General features: G+C 35.5%; 2 protein-coding genes across 2 annotated transcripts; one reads left to right on the top strand and one right to left on the bottom strand.

The window, feature by feature from the left end:
• Window positions 1–23: 23 nt before the first annotated feature.
• On the bottom strand, window positions 24–14,739 carry LOC112983892 (uncharacterized). The gene is made up of 7 exons (XM_026101292.2): window positions 14,568–14,739; window positions 12,097–12,202; window positions 10,385–10,558; window positions 9,506–9,605; window positions 5,276–5,373; window positions 3,376–3,508; window positions 24–1,253 (listed from the first exon to the last, which is right to left on the bottom strand). Exons 1-7 carry the CDS (start codon window positions 14,722–14,724, stop codon window positions 1,122–1,124), a joined length of 900 nt encoding a protein of 299 aa, XP_025957077.1. The 5' UTR covers window positions 14,725–14,739; the 3' UTR covers window positions 24–1,121.
• A 2,352-nt stretch (window positions 14,740–17,091) lies between these two features.
• SATL1 (spermidine/spermine N1-acetyl transferase like 1) lies at window positions 17,092–25,835 on the top strand. Its single transcript, XM_064517940.1, has 6 exons — window positions 17,092–17,157; window positions 21,420–21,471; window positions 22,413–22,493; window positions 23,603–23,704; window positions 24,579–24,619; window positions 25,653–25,835. Exons 1-6 carry the CDS (start codon window positions 17,092–17,094, stop codon window positions 25,818–25,820), a joined length of 510 nt encoding a protein of 169 aa, XP_064374010.1. The 3' UTR covers window positions 25,821–25,835.
• The last annotated feature ends 1,852 nt before the right edge of the window (window positions 25,836–27,687 follow it).

The following is a 27,687-nucleotide window of genomic DNA, read 5'->3' as shown; positions in this document are numbered from 1 at the left end:
AAAATCGGAAAGATATCCAGGACTTTGGTATCTTATTTATTTATTAATTTTACTATTTATAAAACAGGTTACAATGAAAGCCACTGTGTTTCGAAAGGCAAAACATTTGGGCTGTTAAGATCAAAGAGATAACTATTTAAGGAAGACACAAAGTGAAAAAGAAACAAGGGACAATGGAATGTGCTCACAGGCTCAGGTGGCTACAGTCAATACTTTAGTATTTGATTGCATCTTGGAATACTGGAAAGCCGAGTCCTTGGTTACATTTGTACAATGCTACCAGAGTTAGTGAGACTACGTGGCAATGCCTGAGAACAGAGCCTTCCCCTCTACGTAATTCTGTAGGTCATCTGTGTACACAAGAATACAGATTTTACTATGCAGTTCAAAATTGTATCTGATTTGTGGTTTTCATTCCTTAAATATTGGCTCTTTAAGGGAAAAAAGAAATAAAAGTCAGAGTCAGGGAACAGCAGACTCTGCATGCTATGCTGTCCTGAAGAACCTTTGTAATTTTCGACAGAGAAATTCATGGTCCTAGTAAAAGCGTTACGTGAGGAACCAGAAGAATGCACGGAGAGGGAGATCATGACACAGAGTGAAGCAAACATTACAAATAAAAGGATGGGCCAAATAGACACTGAGAAGCAAAAACTGTCTGGCAGAAGCTGTCTTTGAAGAAGACTTCTTGTGAAACAAGAATAAATGCCTCACCTCCCCACTTTCCATTTAATGAGGATTTAAACCTTCCCTTTGTGGGGAAGCAACAAAGGAAGAATGATGATTACCATGCATGTTTGTCATTTCTGAGTTTTGAGAAGAGTTCTTCCTTTCTCATGAGTTTTCCTCAGGAAAAGCTGTTTGTGATAGGTACTTCTTGCCATTCAGGCAAAGGACAACACTGTTAATCACAAAAGAACCCAGGGGTGCTGATAGATGTGCAAGAATTTAAGCACTAATTACAAGCAGCTATATGAACTAAATGTAAAATCAAGTATTCAAAAAAAGTTAAAATGTCATTAGTTACACAGTAAGTAATCAGATGGTATTTTCATAAACATCATGTTTTGTTTCATAATTATTTTCTATACCTTTTCTTTTGCAAGAATTTCTAAGAATTTCTAGTAGTTATTTCTATTTCCTGAGTGTCCTAGCCCATGAGGTCTTACTGGTCTCTCATAATTTGGATCATCCCTTGGTTGTGCAGCACTGTGAGACATTTCAGATCTAGGAAATGCTGATACATCATATTTCTGCAACGAGATTAAAATTAAATTGTTAGCATTTGACATACACTTCTTCATATGCTTGCTATTAAAACAATCTATCTAATCAAATTATGTTTATATATTTCTTTTGAGTATTAGTTTTTGAATTTATGTGCTAATGAATGGGTACTCAACAATATCTTTGGAAGATTATTTTCATGCCAATAACTGAATATATTAGACTTTGTGTGCAAAAACTGAAACAGGTATTGAAACATTTAAAAATATTTCAATAGGGCCTTTTAGAAAGCGGCTGTAGCAGTGGCTTCAGAACATTTTGTTGCTATTAAAGTAACTTTTTAAGAACTGAGGAGGCTTCTGTGGCATTTCAGGAGAGCCAAAGGAATCATAGCGCTAATGTGAAGGACAAAACATGGCTAGACATGGCCACTTAACATTTCTTTTGACCTTCTGCTGATCCTTTTTAAGTAATCCACTGACTATGAGTCTACAGATTCCACATGGAAAACCACTACTCTAGAAGGAGAATCTTGTATTTTCTTTCCTTCATCCCTTTTCCATTGAGTTAATAGCAAGCAGTTAGGAATACATGATTCTAAAAGACAAATACGCATGCTTACAAGTCAGAACACTTACAAAATTTTTGTGCTAAATGACATTATTTTTGTAGCTATTAAATGATATTTATAGGAAAAAAAAGTATACCTTAAATATCCAAGATAGGTAAATGTATGCCTGGCAATAAATTTACTTGTACAGTAAAATACACAGATAATATTTTCAGCTTAAGGTGAATCAAAGGACATCTCAGCTCGATTTTATTTAATTAATTTTCACCTACTCCAAAGACCCATCTTTTTTTTAACATTCTCCTGCAGTTCAAACACGAGTCCTTCTGAACTGAGTGTTCTTTTCATAAAATATTAAAAATTTTCTTTTTACAGTTAACTTTTCCTTCACCAATCTTGTCTTTTTTAAACTCCATTATGAAGAGAAATGAGTATTTACTAATAATTTATACCAAATATTGGTAACTTCCATACAGAAATAACCCCAAAGGCTCATTTACATAAGCCAGTTGTAATCACAAACTACTGAAATATCACACTGTGATCCAGAAAGAGGTTGCTAATGCATTTTGCAATTTTGATGAAGCTGATTTTTAGGCACAGAAAGAACTTACAGTAATTAAATCCTTGTCTACCAATCTTTCAATTATTAGGGGGGAAAAAAAGAGAAGTCTCATAGAACACTTAGTTGTATAAATGATTTCATAAGTTACAGAATAAATAATTTAATTTATCCATATATCATACTATTTGTACATGAAACATATGATAGCAGCTTTCCATGAAGCTTTAATTATTTGAATTATTGAGTTTGGGAGGAAGGGGAACCCCAGAGTCTCAGAGGAAAAGTGCAAAGTACTAATAGTACTATTAACTGTAATATTTTTGACATATCCATGCATATTTAGTTATATCATTAATCAGTACAGAATTTGGGAAACTATTATAATTTTAAACAAGTTTACGTTGTTAGTAATTGTAACAAGACAGTTGTTGCAAAAGAGTCTTTTATATTACCATTACAGAAGTTTTCAATATGGCTGGAAACTAATGGCTTGATTTATTGCATTATTCCAATAAATTCACAAAACTTATGCTGCCACAAAAAAGGCATAGCATTGGAGAAATTGGCACAGAGCTTTTAAGTGTTTAGCTTTCATGTCAACCAAATTCCCTTCACCATACACTGAGTTAGAACACAAAATGCCAATAATTCCTCTGCTACAGCTACAGGGATGTTTCTATATTGACTCAGGTGTCTGTTCTCACAGAAAGGGTTGTCTTGGGCAACCATTCCTCAGCTCAATGAAAACTTGTTTTTATCAGTAGTCACATCTAGGTGTAAATGACGCAGAAAAGGATTAAATCCTGGCAAAATTTATCCAGTCTAGCATAGAATTAGTAGATATATAACATCCTTGAGGAAAATACCTGTGTAGTAAAAGGTATTTGTAGGCCTTTTATTAGGTCACATCTTTATTTAGTAACATATATACTACCAATCTGAATGATGATAACTTGTTCTCAGTATAAAAACACAAGATTATACAACTTATACTCATATTATTTATACATACCGGATACCGTCTCTCCTCTGCATAATCTGGATAAGACAAATTATTGTTTGGATAGGCAAATCTATCATGTTGATGAGGCTGGTGTGTGGGATGATAGTCCCTTAGTGGATCTGGACTCCTCACTGGCATGTGACTATGCAAAAGTTAAAAAAAAAAATTTAAATATATGTGCAATAACACTTTACAAATTAGATTCAGTATTTGTTTAAAATGAAATATAAAAATAATAACGCTCACAGAGTTACTGCATGCATGACATTGAAGCAATCACATTAAGACATCTAAATGTCCTGTCTCGTATAAGTTCATTTTACCCTTAGACCCTCATCCTGCAAACACAGATAAAAGTGAATTTAGAGATGCAAGACATTCTCTTTGAGCATGTTTTTTACAATATGGATTGTACCTAGTTCCGTGTTTTTACTGTATCCTGTTATGACACAGCACCAATCCCAATTTTGTTTTATGTCACCGAACAATGCTGTAATATATAATTTTCAAAATTGGGTCCTTTGGCAAAGTTAACACAATAGTAAATAGAATTCTACAAAGATAATTCTTGTTAAATATTTTTTAATAGTAGAATATCCATTACACCAGATGCGGGAATACTAGGGCAAAATGCTAATAATTCTTCCTTGTTTTCTGCCCATTTGCACGGAACGTCAGCTAAAATTATTAAATTGCATCTATCTGCCTTGGTAGTTTCTGCTATTTGTTTGTGTTTTTCAGCTTCTGAAGTCATATTTCTTATGACAAAATCTTCCCTAAAAATGAACACCTTTTGGAAGCAATTTGAATTAACGTATCAGTAATATTTTAAAAGATGTATAAGATACATTCTCCCAGAATATAGAAGCTACACCCAATCTCTTCTACAAGTAAACAGAAATACAAAGTTTCTGATATAAATAGAAACTCTAAGTGGCACTGTAGTTAATCACATAAACCACCTTTGAATGGCCAAAACTCTTTACACATAAAATGCATATATTTCAAATCTGGGTTGTATAGTTTTAAGATATTTCTATTCATCACCTTTATTTATGTAAACTCTATTAGAGCTGCGGGGTTCTATGGTTATTCTGACGGCATATTAAATTCCTGATATAGCTTCAACATTTTCAATGTTTGTATATTAAAAAAATAAAACCTTCTCAATAGACCAAAATATCAGAAAGCTCTAGTCTTTCTCTGTAGAGGAATTTGGAAGCTTGCCACTTATGAGGAAAATGCTCTGCTATCATTTAGTTCCTTTGCGGTAAATACATTCTCTGCAAAAGTTGCAGGTAGGGACTGTAACAGTTGGTAGGTGTTAGTGAGGAGGATTAAAGTGAAAAAGCACAACTAATGAAACCCTGATTCCTCTTTTCCCTACCGTTTAGTACAAAATGGTCATAATGAATACATTTGTAATTTTTAGAGGAAAACCATACATGTTTGTTTACAAGCCTATGAATAAATCAGTATTTTAGGATTTAGCTTCAGAAACAAGAGAAATATACCCTAACTTTTTATTTTTAGTGATACGTTGGGAAAACAGAATTTAAGTCAGCATACTTCAGAAATATTATATAAAACCTAAGTAACATGAAGTCTTATGCAGCAAGCTGATAAATTCAATTCTGTGTACTAGTTCACATTAGTACTGATGCACAAAGCAGTCCTAGAACTCTTACAGCAACACTGTTTGAATTGAATGAAAGGTAAGTAAGAAAAATTTCAGAAAAAACAATCTCTGGCAAGGACTCAAACTGTAAAATAACCTATACGAGTAATGTAGTCAAAAGCTTAGCCATTGTTGTCATGACACTGGCAGAACTACACAGTAATTCCAGTCTCCAAACCAAAGACCAAGTATAAAGTGTAAATGAGCAAAGAAGACAGAACAGCAGCATACCTGTAACCTTCTGTCCGACTTGGGGTTGAGGGCTGATCAAAAGCTTGTCTTGTCAGTTCAACTTTTGGCATTCTCATATTTTGTCCAGCCCAGACATCCTATATGTAGGGGATAAGATGGTTTCACAGAGCAAAATGGCAAGTTACAAAAGTAGCTTATCAGGTACAGTATATTAGCAGTTGTCTTTGATGTAAAAAATCGTATAAACCCAGTTGTTTACCAGTTACAAAATACTGCCTTGGTCTACTTGTTATTGACATGTTCTAATACATATAAATGCAATTTATCTAAAAGACTCAGAGGAACAAAGGCCTTTACATACTTGGGTAACGTGAAAAACGTACCTCTAAGACATAATAGGGAAACGGTCCAACGGTTAGTCTCTGCATATTTAAGTAAACTAGGTATTAAGGGTCTTATCAAGGCCTGCAAGTTTTGTTGATTCTGTCAATTAAACATTTCAAAATGATGCTGCTCCATAGTGAGTTTACCCCGATTTATTCAAAACTGAGTCCAAAATTAAACTAAATATAGTGATTGATAATTAAGATCAATTTAATACTGCTAAAGACTGGCTTCTCTCTTCCCAAATGTATTGCTAGAGGAAGAAGGAAAACATCATGAAGAATCAAAATAAATATTCTATATTGTGCATAAAACCAATAAATGATGTTTGTTTTCTAAATATATCTCTGTTTATGTAAAAATATAATGACCTGAAGTAATTTTCAAAACAAGGTAACCTCAGGAGAGGAACAACACTCAGCGTAGTTCACCTGCAAGAGCTGCAGCTATCAGATGCTAATTTCAGCTTCTTCTTTTGCCCTGCTCAGAGAGCTTTGGTGACAGTTTCCCAGACCACAAAGCAATGCATGCACTAGTCTGCCTTGTCATCATGAAAGCAAAAGCTTGGACAATAAACAACGGGGTTTTTACAAGCTCATGTTTCCTTTTCTAGCACATCTGCCCAGGAAATGAGGCAAGCAGAAATATTCCATGGACTACCTTTGGGCTACAGGTTGCAATCTGAACCATAAGAAAGCAGGAAGTACTGCAGCCCTTACCTGAGGTCATTCTTTATACTTTACAATTTCTTAGATGAACACAGCCTGCAGGATTTGGCCTAATTAAAACCTTGAAAATGATAACATCATACACACCAAATTCAGAATTATTTATATATTAAATTAAACAGCACCATCTCCTGGTGAAAGTAAGTTCATGTCTCATTTATTTTTCATAGCATTTCCAAGATGGTAATATTTTGCAATGTATTTCACAGGAAAGAATATATCAGATTAGATTATTTTCTTTTTTTTCCGCCCGCAGACAGCACACATTGTCTTTTTCTCAGACAGTATGTACTCCTTTTATACATGATCACTTAAAAGTACAGCTCCATAAAAATGAGTGAGGGAATGAACACGTATGAAATATATTCCTGTTCATCTTTCTCTGTATTTCGTATTTCCTGTTCTCTTTTTGAAATTTATTTAGCTATCTCTTCTCTGTGATACTCACTAATACAAGTGATTATCTCTACTACAAGGAACATCTCACCCAATGTAGATAATTAGCAGATCATTAACTTTGTCAAAACGGCAGTGGCCTGGCACTTTGGGGATCAAAGTTCAAATCCCAGCTCAGTCACAGATTACCTTTGTAATCTTGTAAATGACTCGATCTACCCTATTTTACAGGAATGTTGTAAAGGTCCCAATGAGATACTCTGTTACAAACGTGACACAGGTAATTCCATTTCAGATTTGATTTAGGTCCTTTTTCCTTTTGCAGAGAAAAAAAATAAACCAGGAAATAGTTAAATATTCTAGACCCAATACCTATTTCATTTGTAGGCAGTGGATTTTAAATACGTATGGCCAGAACTGTGCCGAAAATGCTGACACATTAAGTAGTTATGCACTATCATTCATAGTGCAGCTGAGAAAAGACAAACATTACATTTGGTATATTTGGCCATATCCTTCTGATTATCTGAGCTGATCCCCCAACCTTCAAAAATTTCATTGGAAGGCATCATTCACAACTTGAAAAGGAAAGAAGGGTCACATTATTGCAATTTAAACCCTCCTGTGAATTTTTATTCAGTTGAAAGCGGATTGAAATATATTTGAAACAAATATTTCTAATTCACATAAAGTTTTAATCTTAGATTCTGGGCTCACAGAACTGTGTGGTGTTCATCCATAGAGGGTCAGATCCTCAGCTAGTAGTAACTGGTTTGTCTTAATTGATTTATGCAGTTATTCTGCTCTGCACCAGTTGATAACCCCATACATCTTCATTACAAAAATAAGCCTGATCTGTTGTCTCTAAAGTAGACTACATAGATCAAATCTTTACTAGGCCTCTTTACCTGTACTCTTACAAGCATCTTGTACTTGCAAAATCTACTTTTGCACATAAGAATATAGGAAGAGACTCACTGATTCAGGTCATCTAACATACTGAGAACGACCAGTTGTGGCAGCATTAGCAGAAAATATGAAAACAGAGTAAACATTTGAAGTATTACTGATACATCAACATAATTTCCAGCCAGCTGCATCTAAGGCATTGACTGACTGAGCTAGAGTGGAGTCTGCGGCTATGTTTGCGATGGCAAGGAAAGTGGACCAATACAAGTGGGACCCCACACTGACTTTACGCACTCCAGAAGGGTTTGCTTCGCATTAGCCTAATTTGGCCTGGGCACTGAATGTCCATTAGAGGTTAAAGCATGTCTTCTAGTTTGTTTAATCTGAAGGGAATCATTTTGTGCAATCCCAGGCTGCTCTGAGATGTGAACCACAGCACAGTAAGTCGGGACAATCAGGAAATTATCTACCTCAAAGCACACACCCAATCTGAATACCCTTCAGAATATGTGTCTAATTTTTTTCACCAATTTATACCATGACAACATCCTGCGGAATTCCGTACTTTACAAAAAAGCACTTCTCTGTTTAAAACTTTTGTCTGATTTCATTTGACATTGTCCAGTTCCTGCATTAAAAAGAGAGAATAGTCATTTTTTATGCAGTCTGTCCTCATACAGAAGTCAATACTGATGTCTCTGAACCTCGAGATATACTACATCCCCTGTTGAGATGGAGGCTCAAAATTACATGCAGTAGTCAAAATGTAGGCATAACTAAGATTTGTACACTGGCATCATAATGTTCCTTGTTTCATTTTTTTCTTCTTAAAATCCCTAGCAGCTCCTGTCTTTTTGATTACATGTGACCAGCAAAACAAACACCTTCAGAAAATTCTACACAAGATACCTCTTCTGAGCTCCAATTTCTCATTTAGAGATAATTACCACATTTGCAAAATTAAAGCTGTTTTCTTATGTGCATTATTTTGCATTTATTGAGAATAATTTAATTTGTCATTTTCTTGTCCAGTCAGTCATTATTGGGAACTCCTTCTGTGTTTCTTCATACTAAGGCTTATTTTTGACTATCCTGAGTACTGTGGTATCAACAGAATGTGCCACCTTACTAGCAACCCCTTTTACCAGATCATTCATGAACAACAACCCAAATCACTTAGGGACCTTTACTGATAACCCTCATTCAAGATAAAAAAGCTTAAAGCAAAATGGCCAATCTTCTGGTGTGGTATAACTAGTTAACAGTCAAATGAAACTGTGGGTGCGGCTCTTCAGCAGCTTATACTGGTTAAAGTCTGGACAGCCCCAAACCCTATGGCTATCGCTATACTCCCCTGCCTCTTTCCTTGCCCTGGCACTAGTACTGGTCTCACCTCAACATGACCTAGTTCATGGAGCTGATCTGGCTGGAGTGAGCACTAATCAGCTAGAAGAGCACAGTGAGAACACGAGTGAAGAGGCTGGAACATGTGGCTTGATCTCATATATGAATTACCTTTCTTTTTAATGCTGATCTTGTAACTGGCCTAGTAGGTAATATTTATTAGGACATCCTTTTTAAACAGTCCTTAGGTCTTTGTTTTCTCCTATACAAACTAGGATCACTTGATCCTTGGCCAAGAATTTCACCTTCTCACATGCACTAGAATGATCTCGGAAACCAAGTACTGAGTAAATAAAATAAAGATTTTAAACTCAGATTATCTTTAGTTTACTAGCCGACAATTCTATGCTATTTGTATACCGTTTTGTAGAGTCACAAAATCCTATCTGACTTCTACTGGAATTAGGAGCATGCAACGTGCACCACATAATGACATCTCTTCTCTTACCTTTGGCAGTTGCCGAGAAGCATGTCCCAAGTTATCAGCCAGCTCAGCGCTATATGCAGGATTATGCCGTGACGCACGGTGTGGAAGCCTTGTCCGTTTCCTGGTGGAGGGAAAAACTCTACGTGAATTTACAGCTTTAGCAATAGTTTTGAGGGTCTTCATGAATCTTTTTGTGCTGCAGATTTGTTCAACAGCTAGATCATAAGTTTAAATGTACTGTGACAATGAGTGAGAGCTACACATTATTGCAGTTCTTCCATGACAGAGGAAGCACCAGTAGTATACACTAACAGGGCTCAATGAAAGAAGAACCGCCGCCCCGCCCCCCTCCCCATTCTCTACATACTTGGGATAGACATCAGTGAAAAAAACCCAAAGCACTGAAGGCAAACAGCAGCTCAAACTGCCAGTGCCTAGGATCACAGAATGGGAGAAATGGTGTTTAATCTGCAGGACTCTTGGTCAGCATTTATCAGTCTTATTCCAGTTTTTGTAAATTGTAGAAAGACAGCCAACACTTAATAGCAAATAAATCAGCAAGACAGATTTGGTAGCCTTCAGTTAAGGCAGTAAGCTAATTAAAGGACATAGTCATCTTTAAAGCTTGCCTGGTTAGTCCTAAAGAAGAGAAACAATGACCTATTCTGTGTGATGTTCTGCATGCAGTGGTAAAGAGCTGAATAACTGTAAAATGCTTTGATGAGATGTCCTGATTTACCTGTAAACTGTGCAAAGAATATTTTGGCAGAGCATGCTATATGGAAAGCTTGCTGATTTAAATGTCCTGAGGTTAAAAACTGATCAGAATACCAGACTTCTTTTGCTTTACTTCCATTTTGATTATAAAAACCACTTTCAACTGTGTCCAGAATAACTTACCTGGCTTTTCTACTTTTACAGTAGTACACACACTGAAATATTACACCAACTATGAAAGACAGTGCCACTGCAGGAAGAACAGTTACTAAAATCAAATCCAGCGTGTTCCAAAGCTGGTCGCATTTGGGACCCATGTACCAATAATCCCTCCAGTCCACTCTGAAGTTATTACATCTGTGAATAAAAAACATTATTTTTTAGCAAGATTATCATAATTTAAAAATAAGTAATACCAAAAAATGAAAATATTTTGCTCTATAATTATTTATTGAATACTAGAGGGGTCAAGAGATTAAATATTTTGACTATCTACCTAAAAATATTATTTATCTGAGATAGTATCCACACATCTTATTCTAGATTTGGTGCATATGCACTCTGCCATGCCACTTGCCATGAACAAACAACTGTGTGTCTAAGTTAGCATGGCAGTGAGTCCAAGATAATAAGCTTTACTGAAAACAGGGTATATTATCCTAGTCACTGCATGATTCAGGTCAAAGATTTTTGGCCAGCTGTGAGTAGGACAAAGCTTGCATAATTCCAGAATAGCCTATGAAGATATAATTGAAATATCACTCTGTTATCTATCACTATGATATTAATGCACCTTCAATGAAAAAGTAGTAACACAACCCATAGTAGATTCACAGAATATGTCTCCTCTGCTTTTAAGAGTAAAAAAAATGATAATGGGTTGAGAATGTTGCTTTTTCTTTAAAACTGAATCACTTTCTTTAATTTAGGGCGCTTTTTTTCCTGATAGAAAGGATATGACTAGAATGGAATGTCCCTAGCCACTGTTATGACAGAAAGGTTCTTTTGAAGAGGATTTTGAGTCATTTGTTGATGCAAACACTCTGGATTTGAGTAACCTTTTCTGGAAGTTTGAATGGATCCCCAGTAGTGAAAATACTTGTCTTACTTCATGTGCAGTATTTATATTGAAATGGATATATTTTCCATCATATGTATAGTTTCAGGAATGTAGCATTCTATTAGTCTGGAATTGCACTGAGCTAACATTTAGACAGCTTGATATTGGCATACTCATTTACCTGATCTGGCATATTGGCTACAGCTGTAGCTCAGCTATATTTGCATAAACAACAGAATGCTGTAACTGGGTCATAGAGAAATTATTTCCCTGAACCATTCCTGTAATCAGATGAACTTCTGCACTGGTATATTCTTGCTGACTTCCTGCTACAACAAGTCTAAGGTTCTAACTCTATGTAAAACAATATATACTAGATAAGGGAACAACATTTTCCACTCTAATGACCAGATATTTTTTAAAGAAAATAAACAAATACATAATGGATAACAGGAAGTTTATGTATCTGAATGATTTTTACACTCTAAAGAAATTTGGATCAAATTGGAAAAAAAGCAACGTGACATTACAAAGCTTATTTCAGTTTATAAGTAAAATATCTGAGACAATATCGACCATGTCAAAACTGAGAATTATAATAATTACATGTAATCTAAACTATGAATTTGATGACCTACACACATTCTAAAAAGGAAAATGTTCACTCAGATCCTTAATCTGATGTTTGGTAGCAAGTTTATGAGCTTACACAGACTGTGAATGAAGATCAACATCCACTTTCATGGATCACATTGCAGGGCCTAATTTTAGTTCATTGTTAATAATATATTTCATGAACTGCATTTACATAGCAAATATTTAAAACAATCCTTACCTGCAAAAAGGTTTTTCATCTTTACATTGACAAGAAATAGTAGTTGGACAGAAGTCATCTGTATCACCCTGACAGTCCTCAAAGTCATCAACTCCTGTGCAGATGGCTGTAAATTAAAATAAAACAAACATTTAATTAATGCAATTATATATATGTAATATATTGTTAGTGGGCTGTATTTCTAATTATATCAGAAATTTAGGCTTCATATGAAGTACTTTGTAAACGATACTGAATCTTGTACCTTCACAGTTTTGAAATGATTTGCAGAATGAAGATTTACCCACTGAAATTACTTTACTTGGAAGCTGTGCTCATCTTCCAGTCTGTCCTTTATTAGCCAGTAAATTGTATAGCTCATATTATTATGATTTCTAGTATAATTATAACATTTAAGTGTGGCTATATCTAAATTGTCGTATATATAATCTCTGGATTCTTGGCAAAGAGTAGAAATCATGAAACCTGAAAACCCACTGAGAGTCACACCCTCTCTATATAATCCTCATTAAAAACTTTTTGTGTGTTTTGCACTGAGATTATTCCTTAGTTGGTATACAAAAGGATTTGCTTTGCATTAATGTGGGTTCTGTCCCATCTCTTTTATTGTGCCAGCATTGTATGCTGTAAATTATGTCCTAGAAGTTGAGTGCTTACAGTACTTCTGACTCTAAAAATAACTTCCTCATCAGCAATCTTAATCAGACATCAGAACTCACCATGTCTGACACTCAAACCCTATACTCTGTGCTACCCATTTCTTTTCTATAAAGGACTTTGACTGAATGTTGTAGTCATCATTCATATCAGCAGGCTACAAACTGGCCAGAGGTTCTGGTATAAAACCAGTAAAGCCTATGATTTAGGCAGATGTGCCTGATATCTTGACATATAATGTATAACCGAATGAGCAATTGCAATACACTACTAGATAAATTCAAGGAGAGAATAAAAACTAGAAAAACGTACATTGCAAGGCCAGACACTACTATGATACTCAGAAAAACAAAACAAGCCATGCCACTGAATATTATTTTGGATAAGCTATCCAGAACAAGAAGATATGCCTTTAGAATGGAGCCATAAGCTCTGAACTGGAAGGACGCCCTGAGATCATTCTGAACCTATCCAGGTAACAGGCAAGAAGAAAGTTGTATCAGAGCACAGTTAGGAGCATTACTGTACTGTTATTCTAAGCAGGGATTCTACATCAGGAATAGGTGGATTAGCAAATTCATGACCAATGCATTATTGAGCTAGAGAAATTATGCTATAGGCAGTCTTTATTTCATCTGTAAAAGTCGCCTTCTTCTCCCCCCCTCCCCACTTCCCAATACAATCTAATCCAATATTTATTGTAAATCAGAGATAAATCTAACTGTGGATCTTTGTAGTTATTCTAATTCCATGTGAAATTACAATGACACAATGATCAAGGCTTCTATTCACACAAATTTAGTTAAAAACACCATATCTCTTTCTCTCAAGAGGGCATCAGAATCGGAGCATTTTCCAAGACAATGTAAATATGGATCATACTTTATGACTATAAAGTGCAGAACATTGAAAAAAACTTAGTAGTATTTAGTGTCACATTAGGCAGGAGATAAAAAACAGTACTGCTTTTTAGTTAACTGTATGACCAGTGGTAGAATTACAATTCTTTTAGTGCTGTTACAAAAAAGTACTGAGGGAGGAGAAAATAATGTAATTATCAGTAACTGGTAGCTACCATTTAAAGAACAGTGGTGATTAAGAAGTCATCAAGCTACTATGAAATCTTCCCATTAAAAAAAAATTCTGCCCAAAACTATATACACTAAGTCAGAGACATTCCCATATAACTTAACTCATTTTAAATAATCTTTTTTTTCTGTGCATTCTGTCACGCTCTTAACTACTGATAGTTTTCTCCTTGTTTATCCCCAAAAATATTTCTAAAAATACCTTCTAAAATAAGTACGTATATATTTTTTCATACACTGAATGTTTCTTCCTACTGAAAAAAAGAGCCCAAATGTCTTACTCATTTAAAATATATCCTATTTGATATTGACAGGTTGACTCAAAATGGCCTGAAAACCACCAGAAGACCTAGCAATATTTGTTGTAATTCATATTGCAGTAATCTTGTTAATGCATAGAAGTACAGAATAACAGGTGAAAGTGCAAGCATTTTTGCCTTGTATACTTGCCTCTACAAAATACTATCATAATCTTGGCAGTAGAGAACTCCAGAACTATGAAACACATAACAGCAAACATACATAAAGCAGTTATCACACAAAGGTCTTAACATCTTTGTTGGTCTTCCATATTTAAAAATAAACTCTACCTAAGCCATAAGGAGAATTTTATCAGAAGCAATACCATTGGTATTGTAATACCATAGTACCATAGGTAAGCCAGAAATTTGATAGAAACATTCCTTTTATGACAAGCTATAAAGCAAAAATGCATCCATTCCTTACGTTCTGAAGCTTGTTGACACAGCGAATCACCGGCCATCAACAGAATGAGAAGTAAGACTTTAACACTGGACATCCTGAAGCCGACTGTGGTAACACACGATTTCTTATGGGCTTTGTCAGCAGCAGAACACTTTTCTTTCTGATACCGTTTCTTCATGTAACGAGTCAAAGATCATGGATTTTGAGCTTGTTTTATAGCATCCTTCTCTATAAAGAATTACTAATTAACTTGCATCAGATACAACTTCCTGGTAACTTCTTCAGCATATTTTCTTTTACAGCAGCTGAGAAGCTCCATAAAAATGTATTTCATTGCCCTCTGAACTTCTCAACATCTGAATACATATGCAAAGTATCCCTTTAATGACATGAGTTGCAACCCACTAAGATATCTGTCACAAGCATTTATTTGTCCTCCTTTTCGAGTTATGCTACCTTTTAAAGATGACAAACCTTGAATGTATTTGAATACAAGGTTCCTTTCAACATATTCCGTTTTTAAAGAAATGTCAGAAACGGATAAGCACCCCAAGGACCATGCTCTTAAGACGTTTTTGTTCCTACAACAAATTAGGTCTTGCTGCAATAATTATTGCAGCTCTGGTTGCAAGGCATTGCTAGAGCACAATAGTATGTTGTTGACACCTCTTCCTTCAACTGACATCCAGTTTGATTGAAAACTTGTTTACTATATTTTTGAATTTTGCATGATTTCAAAACTTCCAATCTCATGATTTTACCCAAATTTCTCCCATAGTTTGACATTAACTATCATACATATCCTTCCTCATTGTTGCCATATATATTTATAAATATTCAAATCAGATTCTGAAAGGAAATTAAGCATCCTTTTTCTTAACTCCGAGATTTCTGTATTGGCTAGACAAAAATTCTTACACTATCCCAATTTCTCTGAACCTTTTTTTTCAATAAATGTGAAATTACACTTAGACTTATTTCAGTTCAAACTACAACTTTATTTAGATATTTTTATTTTATCCCTATGAATAACCATACTCTAGTCTCTATCACAGCCTGTGGCTAAACTGACCACAGTTGGAATTGAAACAAAATCTAACTTCATAGCATGCTTTTCTTCCCCTAGACTCACAGAAAAATTTAAAATAGAAGGATCCAAATATCCACTTTAATGAAGATACCTTCAGGAATACAGCTATTCATATTAAAAAAAAAAAAAGTTGACTTTTCCAGGTATTTTTAATATTATTCTTTTGGAAAAGTTAATGCATGAGTTTTGGCTTAAGTGGAGGCTTCTATTGACAAGGATATCTATTGTATGCTAGCACCCAGCCAGAATATTAATTCACAAATAAGTGACATAAATACATTTCAATTACAGTGCTGACTATAGCAACACTACTACTTGCAATTTTATGGTAACTCTTGTTAAGATTTTATTAGTGACCCAACACAGCTTTGTTTCATAAGCGATATTGAAAAGGAGCACATCTGAAAGTTTTAGCTCTCTTTTCAGATAATTTTGTTTTTATACAAAATCCTCCAGGCAGGGAATGATTTGAACAAGACAGAGTAGCTTTATTAGGCTTATCTATCTCTCTCTCTCCTAATGAAAAAAATTATCCAAGATTAATTTTAAGAGTTTGGTATTTGCACCCATCCATGGGTAAAAAAGAAAGTAAAAAAGCTGACTGCATAAAATGGGGAGATGCATTCTTGGTAAAAAGAGCCAGATAGGAAAACAATCAGAAATGCATTTTGAAAACTAAGATAGAAGGATTGCCTTATTAGGCTACAGTTGAGAAAAGAGATGGAATTGTCCTTGCTGCTCATTTTCTTCTCTACATCACATCCAGTCAGTAATGCTTCTATGCAGGTATTCCTCTCCGATCCCTGAATCTTCCCCACACATCCAAGATTCCTGCACATCTCACTGATATTATACTCCTTACTCTTCCCCACTCACTTCTCTTTTTTAAAGAATGTGAGTGCCACCCAAAGAAATTGTGGAAGACAGGTCCCCGTCAGGGGACAGAGCTTTCAGTCCTGCTCTCTTGGGACAGAAAACACACAGCAGCCATGTCTCCAAGCAGCTGCTCTACATAGCACGTGTGTCTAGCATTTTACAGGCCTTCTGCTGTTTTTCCAGTTTTAAGGATTTGATTTTAGCAATCCCAGCAGCCTGCCATTTCACGAGCCTTAGGCCATGGGAAAGATAAGGATTGTGATGCTAGTCTCCATTGTGACTTCCCACCTGCTTACATGGTGCTAGCTTAAAAGAAAATAGAAGATCTTGCGGATATGCAGAAATAAGATGTAACCAAAACAGAGGGAAAGAGTGAGACCAAATTAGTACCTCAGTGAAGGAAATAAAGGAGGAGGAAGAAAGCATTTGTTTATTACCTACTCAAAGTTTCCCCTCTGACATGGTGAATGAGAAAGACCATATCCCAAGTTACAGCCCAGAGGTTCAGCTCTCTACCTGCAAGTATCTGATTCTCTGCTGGCGCAAGTTTCTTCCAAGCCAGGCTTTGATGCTGGCACCATGAACTGTTTCCGAATTCGTCCAGCAACACCTCAGGACTGTCCTGAAATTCTGCATCTCATCAAAGTAAGACAGGGGAAGGAATCTTAGGCAGGCATGTAGCATCTTTTTCCTTTCCCTAGATTACTTTTTAAAGGCTTACTAGAATTTTTTCCTGTTCACCATTACCTAGGTGAGCATTTTTTCCAGCTACTGCTAAAGTATGTTGTTATTTATACCGTTCAGATGTTCCACAATGTTATTGTTAGGAATGCAAGATGTGCTCACAGCTCCCACATAGCAATCTGAAGGTTTTTTTGTATTGACAATTTATTGCCCCTTTTCACTTACTTCAGTAAAAGTTGTTACCTGTCCTCTCCGCTTCCCTCATACTCATTTCCCACCTTTCCTCCAAGATTGTCCTCCTTCCATGATGTTTTAATCTCTCTTTCAGGTTCTTTTTTTTCTTTCAAAGTATGCAAAAATTAATCCCAGTGCAAGTAACTGTATGAGGGAAAAATAAGCAAAGAAAATGTAGAGAGCTATCAAAATGTAAAGATATGGTTTAAATGTCACCCTAAGCTCTCAGACTGCTCCTCAATGCCACCTTCCCCCATCTACATCAGAATGCTGTGCCTTTGTAAACTCTTACACATAAAACTGCTCTCTCAACCCATAAATTCTTGCCTGTGATGTGTAAATACTGGAATGAATTCAGATGATTAAATTAAAAAAAGCAGATCTTCTGATGTTCACAGTCATTAACCTTTTCTTACTCCTGAAACCTATAATTTTCTGACCTATGGCTTGCAACATTCTTAAAAAGGTAAAGAAAGCTCTATTAATTTGAAGCTAAAAACCCCATCAGAATATACAACACAGGAGATGGTACTCAACTGGCAGGATAAAAATCGTTGTACTGAGCTATATCACATTTCTAAACTTTGATTTCTGTGACTCCACATACAGCTTGCACATTATAAACTGTAAGACAAGATACATAATTACAGCCTAGTGCTACAAATATTTCCTGTTAAAACTGGGTTGCCCATAACTACCTTTAAAAGTAAAGTACACTTCTGCACTATTTTATTTTTGAACTGATAGAGCTACTATTTATAGGTGAGCTCTGTGCCTATACATGAGTTGTAAAACATCAACGGCATAACCTATTGCCAGACTGAGAATAGATTATTTGTGAGTAATTTTGTATTACAATAGAGGGACTGTCCGACTTTGCACTGACAGTAATTTTGTGCATCAACACTTATTGGGCATTCAGTTTCCCTGAGATGTGAGAAAGATGAAATTAAAACAGGATGAATTATTCCACTACCCTTTTCTTTGGACATTCATTCCCCCAATTTACTACATACAGACAACTGAGTCTGCAATAAAGTGTTTTGTAATTTAATAAATACCAGATTGTGGTGGACTGTTATTTTGGTCTTGGTTCAGTCAAGAACAATTGGCTCACAACCTGCTTTATTCAAACTAATCCTAGCAAAAGATATCAAGTATGATACACAGTGGTGATAATTAAGTAATTATAATAGTTCATGCTCAAAATCTTATTGCATGAGAATGACTCCCAGGGCTTACCCCTGGCTTCAGAGAATTGTATCAACAGCTTGCTGACTGCCTTAATTAATCAAAGCTAACTCCTTCAAAAAATTGCTTACAATATTGTTTTGGTCAATGAAAAGAAAAATCACGGAGAAATAAATTGAGAAAAAATCCTTATGTCATTATATATAGTAATATTACTGATGGGTGCAAAATAAACAACAGTGAAAGAGTACAGTAACTGCATCATGTTGCAAATGAAATACATTTACTTAAGAGTGCAAAACTCCTCCAGGGAAGTAGTTGCTTGGCTTCAGAAAAGGCCACTAGAGAGAATCTGATTTCTCTAGTTACTCTGTATCCTGTATTCATTTACCATAGTCCTAAAGTAGCAGTGAATGTAAGGAAATAGGTATACTAACTTATACAAATGTTGTAGTTTGGATGATAGTCTTAGATCAATAGATAGGAAACAAAAAACAGCAAGGGCCATGAGAACAGCTTTTCTTTGGTGGTGTTGATCACTTCTGCGCTGGAGGTTTTGAATCTCCTCAATATCAAACTTAAATTGAATAAATTTTTTTTTAGGGGAAGTTCAGAGCTGACCTTCCCTCGAGACCTCAAATCATGGTACTTGATTTTACAGACTCACATTTCTAAATTGTTTTTTTCCAGTAAAAAAAAAATCTACACAAGTTTACCTGTGGATCACTGATACAACAGTATTTCTCCGAACATTTACCTAACTCCCATAAAAAGCAAAGTCCTGCTACCTTTCGACTCCTTACACAATCTTTACTTCTGTAAGCATTCACACAACTCTACTCCTCCTTGCCAAAGACTTCAGAAGCTGCAAAACTGAGGGAGAGCAGGAGGGGAAAATGAAGACTGGAAAAAGGTGCTCCAACACCAAGTTGCTATTATTTACATCTCTTTCATTATTAAAATTATTTCTATTATTTTTTTAATGGGTGATTTCTAGGAAGCTATGAATAAGCTATCAAGATCAAGAGTTTGATAAGATACACCATACAATGAACACTTTGTTTTTCAAGTGTTTTAACAGTCTTCATGTTATGATGAGCAGGAAGCCTTTAAACCTAGAAGGAATGTGGTAAGGAACACAGTAGACTGTAAACTCAAAAGAAATCCTGGGAAGGGGGAAGCGGCCTCAGCTGCCACAGGTACCCTGAATGTCAGCCCGAGCCAAGTTACGAAACAGGTGAGAGAAAGGGAAAGAAGAGTTTCCCTGTGCCTTTGAGACTGAATGCATGCTCAGAAAGGTCTGCTGGGCAGGCTGGCCATGAAGCTAACTAAAGCGGATGAGACTGGAGCTAAAAAGGAATCCTGAAATGATATCTATATCCAGCATTAGTTTTGCTGGTTAATTTCTCTCTTTTTCAACCTTGCTTCCTTTCTGAGAGAACAAAGGAAACACTCCTCTGGCAAGGATGAACGGCAACCAAACAAACAACTCGGCACGCCTCCAGACTGTCACCTCACTCCCTTTTCTTTTAGAAAATCTTTTCAAAATTCTCAACATTCACCAACTGTAACATTCTTTCTAAATAAATAGTTAAAAATTAAAATGGGAAAGAGAAAAATACAAGTAACAAACCACACTCAGCTTCATGCTTTCTCCAATGCCTCAACTGTATACGAGGTTGCAAACAAGGGAGAGTATTTTAATATTGACCTACAAATTAAGTACAGGTTAGTAGGCTAATATGCAAGAGTGATACAACAGTGCTCTTCAAGAAATAAAGGCCGGTATTTCCAAAAGTTTAAAGTTACTAAATTCACACATTCCTAAGCTTTAGAATTGTGTTTCATAAAATCAGCATAAATGGAGTTGAATGTGCTGTAAGCAGAAAGGTTTCCCATAAAATTGTCTCTCACCTTTTGTCACAGCTATGAGTACTGAACATGAGAAACTTGATTGTCAGATCTCAATCAACAAGACCTGTATGTTTCAAGCGTTTTAAGGCTAAACAGGCACTGCCAACACTGAAGGTCCTGACCTACACTATGAGGAGGGAGATCTCTGTTTAGTACTCCAAGCGCCAAGACCTTGAGGTCAATTCTTCACTTGGATTAACCCAGAAACACTCCTTATGCTTAGTAGTGCCAAATCATATGATCATGAGGAAGTAAATTAAGTATTGTAAAGACATTTAACTGAAAGCGAGAGAGTCACACTTGCGGGAAAAGGATTACCTGGATGACAGTTTTAACAGCCACAAGGATGCAAACAAAATTTCCTTAAGTTTGAGAGCAGCTAAAATCATTGCTTCCTTCAGAGTTATTTGGAAATAAACTGAAGAGAATTTGGGATGACGTTTCTCCCTGAAACCACAGATTTTTTTTCCAAGTAGTTCAATTCCAAAATTACAGTGACTTTAGCTACTTTCTCTAATAAAAAAGTGCAATATTATTGCAAAATATTACTTTGGTTGCATTGTACTCAATTTGCACAGTGCTACACATGGACAATTTTGGCCTATTCCCAAAACTGCAATTTTCCTGTTTCAGTCTACCATAATGACAAATTCTTGTTCCCTGAAGAAAACGTTAACTGCAAAACAAGATCCTGAATCTGCAATGGCCTCTGGGTGAATGACTCTTGTCACTCCAAACACCTATACAGGAGTGAGTAGGGATACACGCAAACGTTTGTGAAGGATTAACTTTGCACTGAAGTTAGCATGAGCATTTTTAGGATGGTGCTCTGGAAATTCCTCTGTAACTGATTAAATCTCAACACAGACTTCTTCATTTGACAGGAACGAGCTGCTTATGAACATACGCCAAATGCAGTTACATTAACAGAGGAAGGTAAAGTTTAACCTTTACTTTTCAACAAATAAATAATTATCCGTAAAGATCAATGCCTGGCATATCATACATTTTGAAAGATCACTTCTTTCATTGAAGGCCCAACCTCACAGCAGTTTTACGCATGGGATTATTTAGCGTTAAGACCGGTTCTCAGCCCTGCCATTACATTACTTCACAGCAGATCTCTGAATCACACTCAGCCTCCTCATCTAAGAGCAGAGAAATTCACATATACCTTACTAAAAAAGAATTTAAAAAGTGGTGCGATCCCCCATTAGAAGTGATGCAAGAGTGTAAACTACCAGTCTGCACACATGCTTTGTTCTTCTAGTTGACAGCACCAAATTTCTGATTCAAGTTCATAGCTGCTGAATGTTAACCTTTAAACACAGATACTTCATGTCGTGTGCTAAACAGAACATCTTTAGCCAGTGCTTTTAAATTCGATTAAAAGAAAGATGCATAAATGTAAATTTACATTTTTTAATCTGGTGAGTAGTTCTAATTAAATGGATCATGAAATCCCTTCAATATAGTTAGTATACTACTGACTTTCTATTCCATGCTGATATTTTATTGAATGCAACAGGTTTGGACTAGGCCTCACAGAATGGGTGCAGAGGTCAGCAGCAGCTTTCTCTTTTCAGTGCCTGGCTAGGTAACAACAAATAAAACAACGGATTAAGATTATCCCTCATAAATCTAAATAGCTTTTCGCATTAAATTCCACGTATCCATTTCTTTCTCCTATCTTCTTAACTTCTGAATATTCAATATCAAACAGAGTTGGGCATTTTACAACTGCAGTCTAGGTACAGACTATGCCTAGACTAATTTTATTGCCTTAAATAGAGAACTATTTAACTATAACGAAGTTACAGAACAAAGTCAATGCTGGTAGCTGTTCAGATGCTCATTAGCTTTAATCTTAATTTCAGATTTGCTTCAGGATGGCTTTGGAGAACATCCTTTCTACTACTGTTTAGTTGCAGAGGTTCAAAATGAGGAACAAATAGAAAGTAAGCTATAAATGTCTCAAGGCTTACACATAAAACACATAAATGTTATCAACACTTAAAAATATGATTCAGCTTCAGCTCAGACCTATTATCTGATCATAGCATGGGAAAAGCATGGAATTTCTTTCAGTTATTTCAGTAAAAAGAATTTCCATCAACCCATAAATGAATGCTCAGAAAAGGAACTGCATCTCAGAATAACAGTGTCTGACTCTGCCCCTCGGAGAATGCTGAACCCTGACTCACATGTCCCTTTCATCTCTTCTGAGTTAGTGATGAATCTTCTATTTCCCCCTTCTTTTCTCTTTTTACAACCTTTTAGAATGTACTGACATACTCACTTCTGCAATACAAAATAGGTCTGGCCATAAGACTTGAAAATCTGAAGTTTCTTCAAATAAAAAAATTGACTAAAACAATAGGACAATTTTCTGACTTTTACATTTCCTTCTCCTTACCATTTCTGTTTGGTCTGTACACTTGCTCATCAATGCTGTGGTAACATAAACAATAAAATAACTTCTAGAACGCTTTTGATTACAGTCTATCTTCTTGACAATAGCTTAGTATCAGCACATACATGAGCTTCACTTCTTAGAATCTCCATACGTTAGAAGTATGTTCCCTGAAATAAAGATTAGCATTATTCATAATAAAAATATTTATAAATATATATTTTAAAATATATAAAGTAAAAATTCTATATATAAAACAAAAAATAAAAAATAAAAAATTAAATTATACCAAATTATTAAATTTCATTAATTATATGCAATGAGTGATATATTACTAATACTATATTACTGTAAAGTAAGTACAATATAAAAATATTTTTATTGATATTTATAAATTATTTAAAATAAGAACTACATAATTAATGTTTACCAGCACATACCAATGTTTCCTGTTAAAAGAAGTACAAACACTGTAGTACTCCACTTTAAGTACAGTTTCTGCATTTAATGTTATTCAGAAATACACAAAACCTTCACTACAAGATAGCTATTCCTGAATAGCTATCTTTTATTTATTCGGGAGTCATAATGATAAAATCTGTCATTTAAAATAGCCACATTACTTACTGCCTCACAATATTTTTCTTCTTTCAGGGAGTTACACTGTAGGTTACGCCATGTACTACTTTACTTATGATCCTCGGATTGGGAAATTACTTTACCTGGAAGACTTCTATATCATGGAACCATATCAAGGTAAATATATTTGCTATCTGTCTCATTCTTTTAACATTACATGAGTAATTCTTCCTACATGGATAAAACCCTTTTTTCCCTCACTTCTGAGCCATACCATGCTTAAAAAGAAATCACCAAGAGAAGCAAATAGAAGCAAATTTCAAAATTTAGATGCACATACAATTGAATACTGAGTATTAATATATCCTGCATATTACTTTGATGATTTCTTTCAGGAACGTGTATCACAAATTTCAGAACTTAACAAGTGAAGTTTTTTTCCAATAGCAGTGAAACATATGACTTAATCATGTTTATCAATTAACTTTTAAAATGCATTTTAAAGAAGAGGAATTGACAATCCGCCCTACAGTTGAGACAACATACAAAAGTAAAACCATTTTCAAAAATAAGTATTGCTCTTTATTTTCAGGTGCTTCACAATGATATGCCAAATAATGTGTCACAATCAATTTTATGTAAATAAAAAAAGTAGTATAAACAATTCCAAATTTCCAGATAACCAATACAATCAACCATAAATAAAAAACATGAAGTAAATTAAAAATATTTCTGTATAATATTATCATGTGACCCAGTTCTTTAAAAGACATAGGATTCTTCAAAAATATAACTTACATTATGTAAAAATTACAGCATATATTCTCACTTCTTTTGTAGTACTATTGTACTATGCATTGTATTATTGTAATATGTGTATTACTGTATTATGAAAGAAACTACTGAACTTTTAGGTCAAGCTATAAGTTAAGTGACTATAAAGTGCCTCTCAAATGTATCACTAGAAGTGTTTCACAATAAATTAATAAACCCATGTCCTGCAATGTAACTTTTCACGTGTACTTATGTTAATTTTTCTATTGTTTAACAGGTTTGGGCATTGGATCTGAAATTTTAAAGATACTAAGCCAGGCACGTACGTTTAAAATGAGGATTCATGAGCATGGCATAATGCATATTTGATTTTACTTAAAAAAAAATAAAAAGGAAAGAACATAAGATTGCACTCAATGCAACCATTGCATAGTAACTTTACTGCAAATTAATACAGAGATGTGGCTACAAATTTTCTTGTAGGTATGTTACTTCTGCTAGTGCAAGACTGTTCCCATCAAGAGGTTTTAAAATTGTTTTTAATCCCAATACCAAATTAATTCCTAACTGATTCCTCCCCCAGCAGATTTCTACCTTCTCCTTAGGAATACTTTATATAACCCACCAGGCACTCCACAGTCCACCAAGAATTTTCTTTCCTGAAATTCTACTTAGTTTCCCCTTTTGTATCATTAAACCACTGCATACATTATATATCACTCATTTTCAGTTAACTAACTCTTCAAGCATTTAGTGTAAGTGCTGCTCCCGGGGTATACAGAGTTAAACAGAAGCTGAGCTTTTTTGAAAGAATGCAGCATGGCCTTATCAGCCATTTCCATCTATTCTGCTCCAAGAACTGGTGTTGCACATTGCCCTCCTTGATAATGGAGGAAAGGGAACTGGAAGTATATCAGAAGAGCTAAGGCAGGTGATCAGACTACACAGTAGAACTGTAACTGTTAGCCTACAGTAGGAGACACAAAACTTTGATATATGCTATATTGCCACTTACTTGAGCCTCACAGTTCCCAAGCATTAGAATGTGGACTAGAGCTTAAACTGTCCTTCTTCCTCCTAGTATGTAAACATAGTAGTCTAAATCAACCTCCTAGTTTTTCTCTGAATACAATGACACAAGATGACAAGAATTCTTTATAGAGAACTTGGGTCAAACATACATTTTCTTCAGTTTTTGACCATATCATGAGAGAATTGTAAGCAAGCACAAAAACTCCTCACAGTAGAATACTGTGGCCAGTACTTCATGCTATTACTAATAATGATCTTTGCAGCTTTTTAATTGGCAATATTTGCAGAATAGCATCTTTACTACGTTACTTTCCAACAGACAGCACTGGAGACCAACTGTAGCTGCATGCAGTTCCTTGTAGTTATCTGGAACCAGCCATCTGTGGAATATTATATGAGATGTGGAGCTTCAGATCTCTCAACGGAAGAGGGCTGGCATCTTTTTAGATTCAACGAAGAAACACTTCTCAGAATGGCAGCTGAGTAATGAAGAGTCACAGTCACCATTCCACCGTTTGCACAAAATCAGATCAGTAATCTGATTTAATCTGCCTTCCTTTTAGCAAATACAGCCCAAATGTCTCTGCAATTATCTGCATCTTTTTGGGGGGTATTAAGTACCTCTGGAATTGCAAGTTTCTCTTATGATTTGTCTCACATAGGTGGACGTGAAAAAGACCGACTTCAGTAGACGTTTATGTTACAAAAGCATTATTATACTGTATCATATTCCAGATTTTACTGAAAAGTTCCTTCCCACTATTAATATAGACATTTTCTAGGACACAGAAATAACAATTTAGAGATTAGCTATGGTCTTCCTGAAAGGAGAGAACATACCGAACCAGGATACAAAGTTTTTCATACCTTTTCCCCCTTGTTTTCTTTGGCTGCACATAGGAAAATAATCTCCTCTGGCTGTGTTTGTTTCAGTGTTGAAACCCAAGCTCTTAATTTTAGTCCCAGCTTGTCAAATGTGGGGATTTTGAAATAATTTTTGTATTATGTAATAATCAGTTGATGGAAAAACAAAAAAGTTACCACCACTCATAGAGAAGTATAACTACAGAGGAATCACAACTGACTAAAAAAATGAACCTCTAAAGTGACAGAAGATAACCCCATTACTGGAAGCAACCTTTCACATTCTCATGGGGTGGCTCACTCCTCTTCTTCACCAGTAAGAAATAACACTGCACACAGTGATATCGTTTTATGAGCTCTATAACTGTGTTCCTCACACTCATCATCCATCAATGCAGGTATGAGCAATAAATTTTAAGTTTTTTTCCTAGAAAATGGTGTCTGAAACTTCTCAATGACTGTGTAACCATGAAGCATAGTTCTAATGCAGTTTTGCTGTGGGGAGTAATTTGAGACTGAAATACAGCTTAGGGACAGCTTTGTGCAGCATGTCCACTTACAGCGTGAACTGCTTGTGAAATCAAGGGTTGTGATGGGAACTGCTTACATGAAGCATCCAGTTCTAGATAGTTTAACCATCAGGAGAGCAATGTACCTTTTGCAGGCCAGACATTTTTTCTGTACCACGGAAGGATGTATGAGCATAAATGCCCTAAAAGTATGGAAAGGGCCAGACTAGCCTTTTGCACTGCAGATAGAGGGCAGGCTTTTACGGTCCACTGTTGGCCTGGAAAGGGCAGATGTGCCTTCGCTATCCAAAGTATTTCTTTCCCTGTTCACAGAAGAGTAATTCCTCTGCATTGTTCAGGACATGGCACGAGACTATGTCACCACAGTAACTGCATACAAATTATCTGCATCATCTTACCTTCTTCTGTTGACTTGTGGTAGCACATCACTCAGAGGACATCAGCTAGAATTTAAATAGAATCTAGGAGTAGAGCAGAAGGTTTTTTTCCCCATATATTTTATCCAGAATCTGGCCAAAGGGCCAGATATGGAAATTGATAATATAATTTCTGTCATCCAGTCTTGCACTTGAAAATGATCTTTTCTTCACCATCTTCACCTCCACCCTTATGTTTTCCTGTGTTCCCCTGGAGCTGGCATACGAAGCCGAGCCATCTAATTTTTCCACTCCTCTTTCTCTGATGGAATACAAAATCTGTCTTGCCCAGGAGTTCTGGGAAGTTTGATTTGAAAACCTCTAATTGCTGCCTGAATTGTGACAGTTGCCTAGGCCTTGAGAACTGATTAAAGAAACAAAACATATTTAGTTCCGATTCAGCTGTACCAAGCAAGTTTAAACTTGAAGTAGAGTTCTTCTTTAAACTTCATTATTTACTTATTCTACCTTCTGTTGGACTTTGTATAGGTGCAGCACTTTGCCTGATATTTGGATTCCAAAATACCAATACTTACAGTCTGTT

This window comes from Dromaius novaehollandiae, chromosome 11 (assembly GCF_036370855.1).
Source record: "Dromaius novaehollandiae isolate bDroNov1 chromosome 11, bDroNov1.hap1, whole genome shotgun sequence".
Taxonomy (NCBI): Eukaryota; Metazoa; Chordata; class Aves; order Casuariiformes; family Dromaiidae; genus Dromaius; species Dromaius novaehollandiae.
Note: the sequence above shows the minus strand (reverse complement) of the source record. Positions and strands in the feature narration are given on the sequence as shown.